Source organism: Ursus americanus, chromosome 6 (genome assembly GCF_024610735.1).
Source record: "Ursus americanus isolate L20-20 chromosome 6, mUrsAme1.1.p, whole genome shotgun sequence".
Lineage (NCBI taxonomy): Eukaryota > Metazoa > Chordata > Mammalia > Carnivora > Ursidae > Ursus > Ursus americanus.
This window is the reverse complement of record NC_142132.1, coordinates 69184529-69197529: the sequence shown is the minus strand read 5'-3', so window position 1 is coordinate 69197529 and position 13001 is coordinate 69184529. Positions and strand designations below refer to the sequence as shown.

At 53.3% G+C, this 13001-nt stretch overlaps 2 protein-coding genes across 2 annotated transcripts in view; one reads left to right on the top strand and one right to left on the bottom strand.

The window, feature by feature from the left end:
- Positions 1–1704, top strand: part of PCNX2 (pecanex 2) — a 293441-nt gene extending 291737 nt beyond the window's left edge. Inside the window, exon 34 of the mRNA XM_045783277.2 lies at positions 784–1704. Within this exon, the coding sequence (XP_045639233.2) occupies positions 784–957 (174 nt within the window). The 3' untranslated portion in view covers positions 958–1704. The remainder of the gene's footprint in view (positions 1–783) is intronic.
- Positions 1705–6374: 4670 nt separating this feature from the next.
- The window catches only part of NTPCR (nucleoside-triphosphatase, cancer-related), a 28692-nt gene continuing 22065 nt past the window's right edge, over positions 6375–13001 (bottom strand). The window contains exon 5 of the mRNA XM_045783452.2: positions 6375–6742. Within this exon, the coding sequence (XP_045639408.1) occupies positions 6674–6742 (69 nt within the window). The 3' untranslated portion in view covers positions 6375–6673. The remainder of the gene's footprint in view (positions 6743–13001) is intronic.

The following is a 13001-nucleotide window of genomic DNA, read 5'->3' as shown; positions in this document are numbered from 1 at the left end:
GGAAGGAAGGAAGGAAGTTCTGTGGTCAGGAGGCCAGGCAAACTCGGGTGTCACACTGGAGGTCTCGTGTGCCCCTTCTGCGTGCTCGCACCTTCTCCTGCCAGAGGCTCACGCTCTCTATGGAGAACGAGGGTCGCCTGCCCGGCTTCGGTTCGGGGTTATTCGGAAGTGGAGGATGGGGCCACACCCCCTGGGAAGCTCCACGGGCCGGGGCCGAGGGCAAGCAGGCTGGCGACTTCAGGAACTTTAACTAGGTCTAGTTAGGTCTCCGTTTCCTCAGACTATGCACAAAATCACACACTTTTCTCCTACCCCCCAATCTGTTTAAGATACTGCCGTGGGCGTGCTTCTGGGATTCTGGCAAGTTCTCTTTCCGGCAGGACGATAGGGTCCCTGGCACGCTGGGCATCTGCATTACTGTTCGTTCGGGTGCCAACCTGCCAGACTTAGGGTTTCTGCCAGGGGGCAGTGTGTGTGTGTGGGGGGCACTGGCCAGAACCCAGGACACCCAGGCACACAGTGACCTCTTACCCGAGGGCTCATGCACCCAGCACATCCTCATCACCTGGAGAAAGGTCCCCGTGTTCAGAGCTCCCGACCCACCCTGGCTCGGTAGACCCGTGGCTTCCTTCCTTTCGGCGGAGGCCAGCGCCTCGGGCCCCCGCACCCGCCCTCGGAGCCCTGCCCCACCGGTGGGGTAGGTCAGCCCCGGCAGCAGGGGGTCAGGTGGGCAGAAGCGGCCTGACGCGTTGCTGAGACTCTCTGCTTCTCCTTTCTCTCAAGCACTTCTCTGAGCCGTGTGAACCCACCGAGGCCACCGAGCAGGGGCAGCGTCGCGACCTCCGTCCGGCTGAGGCCGCGGCAGAGAACGGGGGACAGCTGTGCAGGAGAGCCAGCCAGGAGGACATGGGCCTGGACGACACGGCCTCCCAGCAGAGCGCTTCCGACGAGCAGTAGGGCCGGGGCTGGCCAGGGGCCCCGCTCTGCAGCTCCGAGGGCCGCTCTAGAGAGTGACGTTACCTCCGGTTCTCGGAGGAAGCCTCCCATGACGCTATAACACCTGACAGCACACCTGCCTCCCCCCGACGCTGCTCCAAGCTGCGCCCGGAGCTCCGGGCCGCGGCGCGCACAACTTCCAGAATCTGAAAGTTCTAACAAAAGCCATGTAGTATCTTCAAACAGCTAGGGTAAGTAGAGCCTACGTCCCTCTTCCCTGCCCTGAAGACAATAAGACACCTGCATGTTCACTACTGATGGGCATTTTCCACATTCGCGTTAACCACGTTCGGGACACGGACAGCAGCGCGCCTCATGCCGTGCGCTGGCCAGACGCAGTAGGGTTCCCTCTCCGCATAGAGAAAACCTCGCCTCGCTCATCACATTCACGCGGATGTTCAGTACAAACCAGCGGCAGCTTTACCGAACGTGGTAGTGCATGCGGTCACGTCTGAAGTACCCCGCGAAAGACCCAGCGGTACTAGTGACCCGAGTGTAGACATCGAGTCCCGAGGGAGCATGGAAAGCCATTCGGACTCGCATGACGCTCGACCGCAGTCGCGCGGTTTCCCACGAGCAGGCCTGTCTCGCCCGGCGCTCCTGTCCACTCGCAGGAATGTTCGCTTGTTTTCCGAGCCAAGCCATCCTTCCCGTGTCACAGGACACTCGCACACAACTTTGTTTTTGGAATTAAAATGTTTACAGTTATTGCTGTGTCTGGTTGTGAGTTGTGCTCTATCCTTTATTGTGAGAATGGCCTTTGGCAAATTCTGGGACCTTCCCCAAGTGAAGCCTGTCACCAGGGAAAAGCAGAAACCCGACTTCTGGTGGATGTGCGGGAGGGTGAACGGGTCCCGAAACACAGTCTCTAAAGAAGATCATCACTGACCTGGTGAACCATCCCTTCTGGAAAGATAATAGAAATAGTCGTTTTGGAAATAGTCCCACAACTTTTTCAAGGTATCTAGGATTTGAAGTGTGGGGACTAGGGGAGGGCATGGCAGAGAATTTCTCTCCCCCTGGAAGCAGATGGTAATGCTTCCCCCCAAAAAACAAGAATTGCCAATTAATAATAGGTGGGCTCTGTAATCAGAGACACTGTGCATTATTCTCAAATCGGCAATCCCTGGAGAGACAGAGCCGGTTATTACTGATTTAAATGCAGGTGTTTGTCTAATGAGAAGCTGATAGAACCTCACTGCAGCTCGCTAAGTCAGCCAAACCAAACTTGGCTGGCAGGCCCCGAAATCCCCTTGGGCAACTTTACAGCCAAGCCCTGAAGACTAAATGGCCGGCCCTGAGCTGGGGGCCTGGCCTCCCCACAAAGGGCATCTCCTTGAACTGAGTCAGATGACGAATGGCCAGCAGCAGTCAGCCTGCTGTGGGCCAGCCACCCCCTGGGTCACCCAGAAGTAAGACACCCAGAAAGCCACTGTGTTCCACAGAAAGCGGATCTCCTAACAGAGCTGGAAAACGGTAGGTTTGCAGATGAGAAGCCGAAGTGCTCTGGATGCGCGTTGCTCAGCTTTCTCTAACCGCCGACCCAACTGCTTATCGCGGTTCTTAGTGGGGAGGAAGCAGACAAGGGCAGTCACGGTTTGTCAACAGTAAGGCCACGGTCCTCCAGTCCGAATGCAAGTCTGCACTGTCTGAGAGTAAAGTCGTCCTGGGCGTGCATGCTGGGAGTGCACGCGCACACACACACACACACACACGGGTCTGTGTGCCCACAAATGGAAAGAGGGTGCTGGATGCACTCGGGACCCTGCATGCCTGTCAGCAACACAGTCACACTTTCTCTCTATACTGTGGTGAACAACCTTTATATTTACAACGCGCGACCTTGTTTTTATTTTGAGAGGGCGCGTGCGCGGGTGGTGGGGAGGGGCGGAGAGGAAGGGAGAGAGTCTGAAGCAGACCCGCGCTGAGCGTGGAGCCTGACTCGGGGCTCCATCCCATGACCACAAGATCAAGAGTTGGACGTTTAACCAACTGAGGCACCCCGGTGCTCCCCCCGCACACACACACAGAGTTTGTTAATCTGATCTTCAGCCAGTCAGCTGTGTAAACGACTGGATTCGCCCCCATTTAAAGGAAATAGTCCTAAGGTGACATCCCACGCTGGGGCTATTTCATGAGCTGCCAGCATACAACCACAGGGTTATTTTTTGCATTTGGACACGGAACAAAATAGTTTCTCCTCTAAAAATGATCTAAAAACTGTAGTGCTTGGTTTTATATAAATCACGTGGTTAATCTGGCATTATTGATTCTAAATTTTGCACTGTGTGTTGAGACCATCTGTCTGGCAAGTAGTTTTCTAAAATCACTTGGTGCTTCAGCTTCTCCTTGCCTGTACAGGGTGCAATGCAAAGACCCCTGTTTACTCAGTCCCTTAGGCCCCCTCCACTGCCTGGGGGTTTTGTCCAAGTCATTGTGTGCCAGGGACACGGCACCTGCTATCAGCGTGCAGACACGCAGGTGCGCGGGCACGTGCACACGCATACACACGCATGCACGCATGTGCAATCTTCCCAGACACCACCCTCACGAACTCTGAGACAGGAAGAGAAAGAGGAAGAAGGCCCATTCCACATTTTCTGAGCCACCATCGCCCCCCACCCGGTGCTTGATGACGTGAGGGCTGGGAATGGAATGAACCATGTACATCAGCCATGACAGTCACATGACAATCATCTCTGCATTTGAAAACTCGTCCATCCCTGTGCGTGTGCTTATTCAGAGGTAAAAAGAGATCGTGTTTTAAATGTGTGAGGGAAGTGGCTGGTGGTACAATCCGCTCCAGGGGAAGAGGCAAGGGTTTCGTAAACTCCGTCTCCAGATCCGTTCTGCTCTGTCCCGTGCAGCCATGCTGGTCCAGCTCAAATTCGTCACCGGGCAGTACACATGTCCGTATCGTGCTTTCCCAAGGGACTTCTTCCTTCAGGTCTGGCCCAGACCCAGCTGTGTTAGGTGTCTGGGTCTGCTTGAAGAGCGGGCATTTCAAACTCAGGAATAAATGAGAACTGCTGATGTCAGCGCGTCCTTGCCGCCGCATCCCTTCCTCTCTGGGCGCTGCAGCGCGGGGAGCAGCACCTGCGCCGACGATCCGCGCTCAGCTCTCCTCCTGGTCCTGGCCTGGCTCAAGAAGAGGGCCTCAAGTGGGGCTCACCTTGGCGCCTCTTCCTCCTTTAAACCTCAGCAGAAGCCCATCCTTTCCGCGGCTCGGAGCCAGATTTACTTGTGAATTCATGCTGTTTCATACCACAGTCCAGGGGGGCTTGAACAGCACGTACTTCTCCTGGTTCCGGAGGCTGGGCTGCCCAAGATCAAGGCGCCCCCAGATTCGGTGTCTGGTGAGGGCCTGCTTCTGGGTCCACAGACGGCCACCTTCGCGCCGCGACCTCACGGGGCCGAGGGGAGAGAGCCCTCTGGGGTCTCTTTCATAAGGGCATTAATTCCACTCTTGAGGGTTCCACCTGCATGACTGCGTCCCCTCCCAAAGGCCCCACCGAACACCATCACACCAGGGGTCGGAGTTCAACATAGGACTTCGAGGGGGACACAAACATTCAGACCACAACGTTATCCTTTATTAGACTTTACTTCTTAAAATAGAGGGATAGCATCGGATACCTTCACACGTGCCCCGATCGTTCCGCTGGACCAAGTGATACAGTAATTATTAAGGACTCTGCCACAGCGAGTGCTCCACGCTCTTCCAGCTGATAGCTGCTTACGGTTTATCGCAGCTAAAGGTCAACGCTGAAACCTGGGGGCACATGATGCGCTGAGAAGGACGGAAAACATCAAGGCAGTGGGAGGAATAGAAAGAGCACGGGCTTTGGAGCCACAGGGACTTGGTTCGAACTCTCTATCTGCCGCTACAGCATGTTTCTTGACCATTAGAGAGTCTGCAGAAGCTCGCCGTCCCGTATGCATGCTCGGGGCCGCCCGAATCTGTTCTGCACAGCTCCAGCTCCAAGGAGCCCGCGCCCCTGGGGGCCAGTAAAGGCTCCAACTGATGGGCTCCCGTCAGTCAGGGCAGACCAGCCGCACTAGGCCGGATGCTGGCTCTGTCTTCAGGGGCACACAGGCGACACTTCCCCAGCCTGTCCCCTTTCTCAGCTCACCTGCGTTTGAGTGGGGCTCCTCAGCACCCTGGGTGTTGGACGAGAGTAGGTTGGATGCAGGGGCCAGGCTCCCAGACCACACCCGCGTGCGGTGCTCCTTTTGTCCCAGGGAGCCTGACAGAAGTCACACCAGCCCGTCGGACATCATGAGTTCGGTCTCCCTGAACAACCCAACCGGGCGTGGAGAGTGGGACAGAGATGCCCTCTTCCCCCTACTGGACCAGGCACCCTTCATAAGAGATTAGTTCAGTCTAGGAGGCCCTTCAGATGTGACCCCTCAAAGGCTTAGCAAACCCACACCAAGCTTCAGGAGGCTCCCTTGGAGGAAAGCACAGAGGAGAGAATCCTGACCAAAGAGCCCGTCACAGGCTCCCGACCGCCGCCCTGGATCAGAGACGTTAAGAGCTCCCTGGGCAGTGCACCCAGCGCCAGGCTCGCAGGACACCCTAGTCTAGGCTCCACACGCCTAGACTGGGCCTTGGTGACAGACGGGGCACACCTGCCCTGAATGCCAGCTGGGTTTGGAGCTAAGGCTAGTTGCTAAAATATCCTGGAAATTCGTAGATCTTCACCAGAAATGACCTAACAGCACCGTACTATCACTGCAGCACCGTCAACCGCCCGGAGGGCAACTCTCACCCTCACGAACTCTCGCATGTCCGCAGTCGCCCTGCTATGGCCGCGCCTGATCCTTCCACACCGTGATGCTTGACGGCCCCCGCCCCTGGCCCTCTCGGGGGCGTCACGCAGATGGCCGATGACAGGGTCTCCCTGCTGTGCAATGCCTTCCTATGACGACACTCATTTCCCCCTTTCTCTGGAAGGGAAACGGGGCCCAGAACGGCATAAGGCCATGTCTAAGTTGATGTGGCCAGAGTGGGGGCTCTGATCTGAACCCACAGGCCCGAGCTCGCGGGGCACTGCCCGCTGTCAGCATCTCGAAAACCTCTGCACCCCTCCCACCCAGGGCCCACGGGTTTGCAACATTTAGTTTCTTTTTATTTTATTAAGCAATAAGCAATCAAATAAGCAATGCGATGGGTGGGGAGGACCTAAAATGGCTTTTCTCTGAAGGAACCGTTTTTAAAAACCAAATAACTCACAGCCCTGTGAGCTGAGGCTGCATCTGGAGAGGGGTTAATTTTCATGCCGTGCAAAATTGATTAGGTAGCGAACCCCTTCTCCCCCTTCCCCGGAACACACTTATAAACTTCGATGGGGGCAGGTTCCATCTAATACTCTGAAAACCATTTCTCATGTCATAATTTACCAAAATCATACGCACAACTGCAAGAGGAAATAAACAGAAACCTCTCAGCATAAATAAGCCACAGCGGACTGTTCATCTCGTCCCGCCAACCCAGCATTCAGGCTAATTTGATCTTTTAAACATTTTATGGAAAACAGCTGTCAGGCTTTCTCTGGAAAAGCCCATAAGGTTTCGTAAGCCCGAAGGCATAAATCCTCGACAGGCAGGGCCCTGATCAGGCTCCAAGGGAACCAGCACGTTTCTGCAAGCGCACAGGCAGGGACACGAACCACCTTCACTTCCTGCCGCTCTGCACACACGTCACAATATCTGGCAAAAGGTGGTTTCTGTTTTCCTTGGTGACCTGTGGGAAGAAGCAAGAGAGCAGGCTTCAGAGTTCTCTCCTTTTCCTCAATCCTCCGCTAGGCAGTATTCTCTGGGAAGAGCCCAGAAGGCCCAGACAGGGTGAGGCAGGTTTCGGGACTGAGGCAGGTAGCCCAGGTCGAGAGCACGTCTGGTGGAATCCCAGCCCCAGCTTCTGCAAAGTGACAGCTCGGACCGTGGAAGTGCATTGGGCGACTGGTGCTTTTCACCAGGACCAACTGTGAACTGAGCCCTGCATGGGGCTCTGGGAAGGATGATGGAAACGCGGAGGGGGCACGGCCCCCGGCAACCTGATCTGAACAGAAGGAACGCCTGAGTGAAGCCAGGAGAGCCGCCTATGAGCGGCCCACCGAGAGCAGCCGCACCGCAGCCGTGAGTCAAACCCCCAATCGGACACATCCGACGGAAGGGGAAGGTAGGCCCGGGAAGTGCAGGGACATCCTGAGATCTGAGAGGCAGCTAGGGACGCGGTACACACTCGAACCCGAGTCTCTGGGTTCTGGGAGTATGCTCTGTAATTCCTACCCTTACACAAGAGTAACCAGGGTCTGTTCGAGCTTTACCCAGTGATCCGTCTTTGTTTTTCTTTAGAAATGCAGTCCCAACAAGTACAAGGAAAGCGTTCAGATGCCACCCAGGGCTTGGGATGGTGGGTGCATCCCCCAAGTAAGGACAGGGCCATCTCTCCTGCCTTCACCCTAGGGCCTTCGGGCTGGCGCCCCTCCAACATTCACCCATTCAACACGGATGGGGCGTCAACCAGAAACTGAGCAAGGTGCCGGGGACAGAGGCAGGACTCCATAAGGAGCTAGCCGAGCAGAACAGAGGGACGACATGGACAGCGAGAACACGGATGGTCAAGGATCCGGGACAGAAAGTCTGCAGGTGCATCGGAGCTGGGGCGGGGCAGGGTGAGGAAAGGCTTCCACGCCCGTTATGCCTGAGAAGGACCCAAGCAAAGGATCATGCAAAGACGAAGTGAGTGCATCTGCGAAGCGGTGGTCAGTGCGGGCGGACCCTGAGCGGAGAGATGGGCCTGCCCGCTGCGGACTCCACAGCCACCCATGTCTGCCCGCCCACCTGGCACAGAGCTGGTGCCGGATGAACGTCTGCCGAGGAGATGCACGGTGGGCTTCGTCCCCATGGCTCCCCCACATCCACCTGCCCGCCTCCGAAGCACGCTCTGACTTCTCTCTGGGAGAAGACGCAGTCTAGCAAACTGGCTCTCAGTCCGGGAGTGCAGGCCGGGCCGTAGAGATCAGAGCACCTGGACCCTGACAGGAGGGCGCTGAGCAGCCAACGGCGGGGGCCGTCCCCCCCCAGCAGTCTGTCCAAGGAAGTGAGAAGTGTGCTGCTGTGAAGGGAGGAAAGGGGGAATGCGGCGGGCTCGGCGGGGGCAGACGGGCCCCTGGCTCCCTCTCCTGCACCCCGACCTCACGAGCACCGACAGCAGGTTCCGCCCTTGCGTCTGCGAGTTGACTGCGTGCCTCAAAGGGAGGATTCCCAGCTGAGGGCATCTGAAGCCACTTCTCTTCTCGCATCTCCTCACTGCCTCTAGAACTGTGACGTTTGCGAAGGCAGAGACGCAGGGCCGGCAGACGAGCGGGAGCTCACGGCGTGCACTGCAGAGGGCGTCAAGAGGAGCCCCGAGGCGCGCTGCGTGCCACGCAGCCACAGTCCCGCGTTCCCAGGCAATGCCCCATCCTCTCCATCGGCACACAACGACCACACGGCCACCCTGGTCTCAGGCCCCAGCCTGCAAGTGAGACATGCCTCTTCTCTCTCACCAGCTGGGAGTGAGCCCCCGCCCCACCCCGGGGAGCCAGGGGGGCCAGGGCCACGGTGGGGTGTCCTGCACACTGAGGACGCTCGCCAAGCTTTGGTTCCACAGAAAACATAGCAACTGGAAAAGATACATTCTGGGAATGTTTCCAGGTTAAAAATTAATGAATGCAAAACTACATTAATATTTGGCTATCCCCTCTTTGATTTCCCGAAGATGACTTCTGAGAATGATGAAGAGGTCTACGTGAAACTGTCCACGGTGTTCAGTTATGACGCTCCTTATATACCGAAGCCAAGCTCTCGAATTCGAGAACGGTATAGCATCACCAGCCCGCGGGGGCCCTTCCCTGCAGGCACCAGCCCTGTCTTGTAGTCAACCACCAGGATTCGGTGACAGCAAGTCCTTCCTGAGAGGCTGGCCAGGAGGGGCACTGGGCGCGGAAGAGAACAAGGTGAGGAGGACCACGGGAAGGAAGCTGGCCCACCCTAGGCTCTAATGTTCAACTATTACTTGGAAGGGAGTGGTCAGTGAGGTCACAGTTCTACCAACTACCTTATCGAAATGTTTGTTACATTCTAAGCTGAGGAGGTCTCTGAAATATAGACAAGTGGTAAAGACACACTACGAAGACTCCAACCATCTCAAGCTTCCAAGTTGCTCTGTGCCGCATCCAACTTGCCCCGGGGTGACCTGAGAGTTTCACTCAACAACCTGGGCACCAGGACATCAGGGAAGCTGTGACTATCTGGACACAAGAACAGGCAGGAAAAAAGGCCCCTAACTGCCTATACACTACACATAAGAAAGCAAAACGAAACCATATTTTTTCCTTGAAACTATGGGAAGGACCCTGACAAGTTCCTAATAAGCACAGGATGACAGAAAGAAATTTGACAACGCTTATTGTAAGTTAACACATATCAAAAGTTATTACTAGCCTGTTTCATATTGTGTCTTTATTTTACTGAACCTAAAAATAGGATTATTCCTGAATCCAATCCCTCCAGCTCTATTTTTTCCATGAAGGTTAAAGTTTCCAAATCAAGAATTACTTTCGTGTTGTATCAAGTCAGACTTCGCCTTACCCAAGTTTACAAAGATTTACTCCTGTATTTTCTTCTAAGAGCTGTAGAGTTTAGTGGACTCTGCTTCTCTTCCCCTCCCTCTGCCCCTCCCTGCACGCACACACTCTCGCAAATAAATTAATTAAGAAAATAATGAGCTGTAGAGTTTAGTCCTTAAATTTAGGCCCAGAATCTACTTTGAGTTAATTCTGGTATATGATGTAAGGGTCCAACTTCCCTCTTTTGCATGTGGATGTCCAGTTTCCCAGCACCGTTTATTAAAAAAACGATTCTTTCCTCATTAAGTTGTCCTGGCACACTTGTTGAAAATCAATTGATCTTAGATGTAATAAGGGTTTATTCCTGGACTTTCCACTGATCTGTGTCTAGCCTTTGGCCAGTACCACACTGTCTCGAACACTGCAGTAAGTTCTGAAGTCAGGACGTAGGAGTCTTCCAACATTCTTCTTTTCCAAGATTGTTTTAGTTGGGTCCTTTGCATCTCCACATGAATTTTGGGATTCACTTGCTTGTCAGTTTCTACAAACACCCTGGCTACAGGCTTTCGAACCAGAGCCTAACAGACCTTCTCTCACTCCTGTATCTATAGGAGTCCAAGGACCCAGAGGACAGCATCGAATTTCTGGTGAGATCAAAATGCTTTATGTCCTGCTTGATTAAAAAAACCCATAGCAGGAAGGAGGAAGCAGAAGTCTAAGAATTCCCAAACTAGAAGGAAATCAGGACGTAGTTCCTGCTACTCCTGTGATCTTGCAATGCACAAATAAAAATTAAAAGCATAAAAACGGCTTTATGGAAAAAAAAAAAGGTAAAGGACTCTGGATTCAGGACAGTGGAATCGATTTTAGCTGTAGTAACATTTTATAAAGTAGAAAAACCAAAGAATTTCTCAGAATCTGAGATTTTTTTAGCAAAATCATCTGAATCATCCCTATCGCCAAAGGAAACGGTATAGCAGGGCCGTGCTAACGCTCGGCTTTGGAGGCAGACAGATGGAAGACTGAACCCTAGCTGTGCCACCTGCTAGCTGACGACCCTGGACACGCTACGCAGCCTTCGTTGGTAAAACGAAGACCACACGATACACCCAAGCAGGTACTGTGAAGTCGGTGCGCCCTGGTGGGTCTACAGCACTGAGCACAGCACCTCAGTCCAAGCGCTCAGTGCCCGGTGGCCACACTGGCATCTAAGTCACTGCTCCAGTCTCCAGCTGTCTCCTCTGTGCCCTCAGCAGGTAGCATTTCCATCAAGCAGGTATTTCACAGGAAATCAAATGAAATGTGTTTTCTAAATGCCACGAAGACAACCAAACTCATGTATGTGTGCACGCGTGCGTGTGAGGCAGGAAGTGACCAGCAGGGATAAGCATCTTCCTCACGTGGCTCCAGAATCAGGGAAGAGTGCACACAGCTCTTTCTAGTGATTTTGATCCACGAAGGTCTTCATCTCTTGTCTCTACAGCATTAACGTAATCATGCTCCAACAAGCAAATGTGAAATAAACTGAAAACATTTTTCAGTGGCCACACTGAAGAGACCAGTAAAAAATGAACCCAACTTCCGAAAGAGAAGCAGATTTTCAGGAATGCGACTGTCGATACCCACACCCGCAACATGATAGAAGTTTCTAAATTACCAAGACCTTCCTCCAGTGACACGAATGTTAGATCTTTTATTAAAGTACCACAAGGCCCTGAGGCTCTGCTATTTTGGTTTGTTTTCTTCCAAAAAGTCTGCTCTTTGTTGGGCAATTTCTATTGTTCTATTTTCAAGTTTACTGATTGTTCCCTCTTGTCTCCATTCTCCCGAGTCCTTCCAGACTTTCTCATTCAGTCATTGTACGTGACAGTTCTAAAATTTTTATTTGATTCAGCATATTTTTGCTAAAACTGAGACTTTCTATTTTTCATTTGTTTCCAGCATGTTTGCAATTGATCACTGAAGCATTTTTTTGTCATAGCGGTTTTAAAGCGTCTGCCCTAGAATTCCAACATCTCCGTCATCTTGCTGTTGGCACATGCTCATGTTTGTTCCATTCAAGCTGCTTCTCCTGGTTGCTGGTAGGAGAAGGGATTTTCAGTTGGGTGTTGTGTTGTCCCCTGGCTGAACTTCCTAGCCGGCGTGCCTTCCTCTTTCCACCCTTCAGGTCTCCTTACGTATGTTTTCTATGTAACATGCAAGGTTTTCAGCGACACCTAACAGGAGGACAGGGAGAAGTGTATCTAGTCCAGGAACAGGAAGTGTTCCGAGGTGTTTTTCTGAAAAGCAATGTTGTTTACCTAACGCTATTAAGTCTAGGTCACAGGAGCAACTCTGGAACCCTTTCCCCCATGAGTCCAGTCCCGCCTCCCCATCCTAACATGCTCAGCTGTCAGCAAGGGGAGGCGGCCCTCCCCACTTCGTAGAACTTATTTCCTCAGCTGCAATGTTCTTCTTTTCTCCACGGCCTCCTTCAAAACCCACCCAAGAACCATGTTCACCTCTCCCCACAGAATTCTCTCCCTTCTCGCTTCCAGATTTTGACAGTCACGTCATCCACTCCTCTCGAAGGAAGGGACCAGGCTTCATGTGCGCCTCTGCACTAAGTGCTCGACGCACCGGATGCTCTCAAACAAGGGGTCAGATAACCTCAGTGCATATAAAAAAGGGAAAGGACCAGGAAACATCTAATCCAACCCCTAAACTTGCAGATAAGGAAAATGAGATTCTTCATTTTGTAAAATAGGAACAGAAAGCTCACACTGGCCATAAAGGAACACAGGAAAGACAAGAATAACAGGGTGTGTGAGCCCCTCTCTTTTACATAATTAACCCAAAGCTAATCACTTTATTTACACATCATTAGGAGCAATGATTACCTTGCCCGGAGAATAATTCCCAGTCTTAGAGAGGAGAAAATGTGGTATTACCTTAAGATGCACTGTTTTTTCCTGGACATAACAGCCACACCCCCTCCATCCCATCTAGGACTTGGAGACGACACTGGTTTGCAGGGGCAGCCAGTCTCCAGAGTTTCATGGCAGCAACGTCCCCCCTGCCAGCCTGGGAGCCGGCTGGCCTGAACACAAATTGTCTTTCATCCTCTCTCACTATCCATTGCCTCCACTTCCACAGAAACTCTAGAATCACCACAAAAACTCTTCAAAGACGTCACTGAGCCCACGACCTTGCGGGGCTCTCAGTGCACCAGGCAGCTCCTCAGAGCGACCTCCCGGGTCAGCACCTCCCTCCCTCCCCAGCTGCCTCCAGCCCAACGACCACCTCGCCCTGCTTGTTTTCTGTGCCCTCGTCCATACGTGCTATGGGCTGGTCGTGGGCGGACGCCGTTGTGGCCGAGCCCGTGTGGACTGCGGTCGGTCTCGTCCGTCA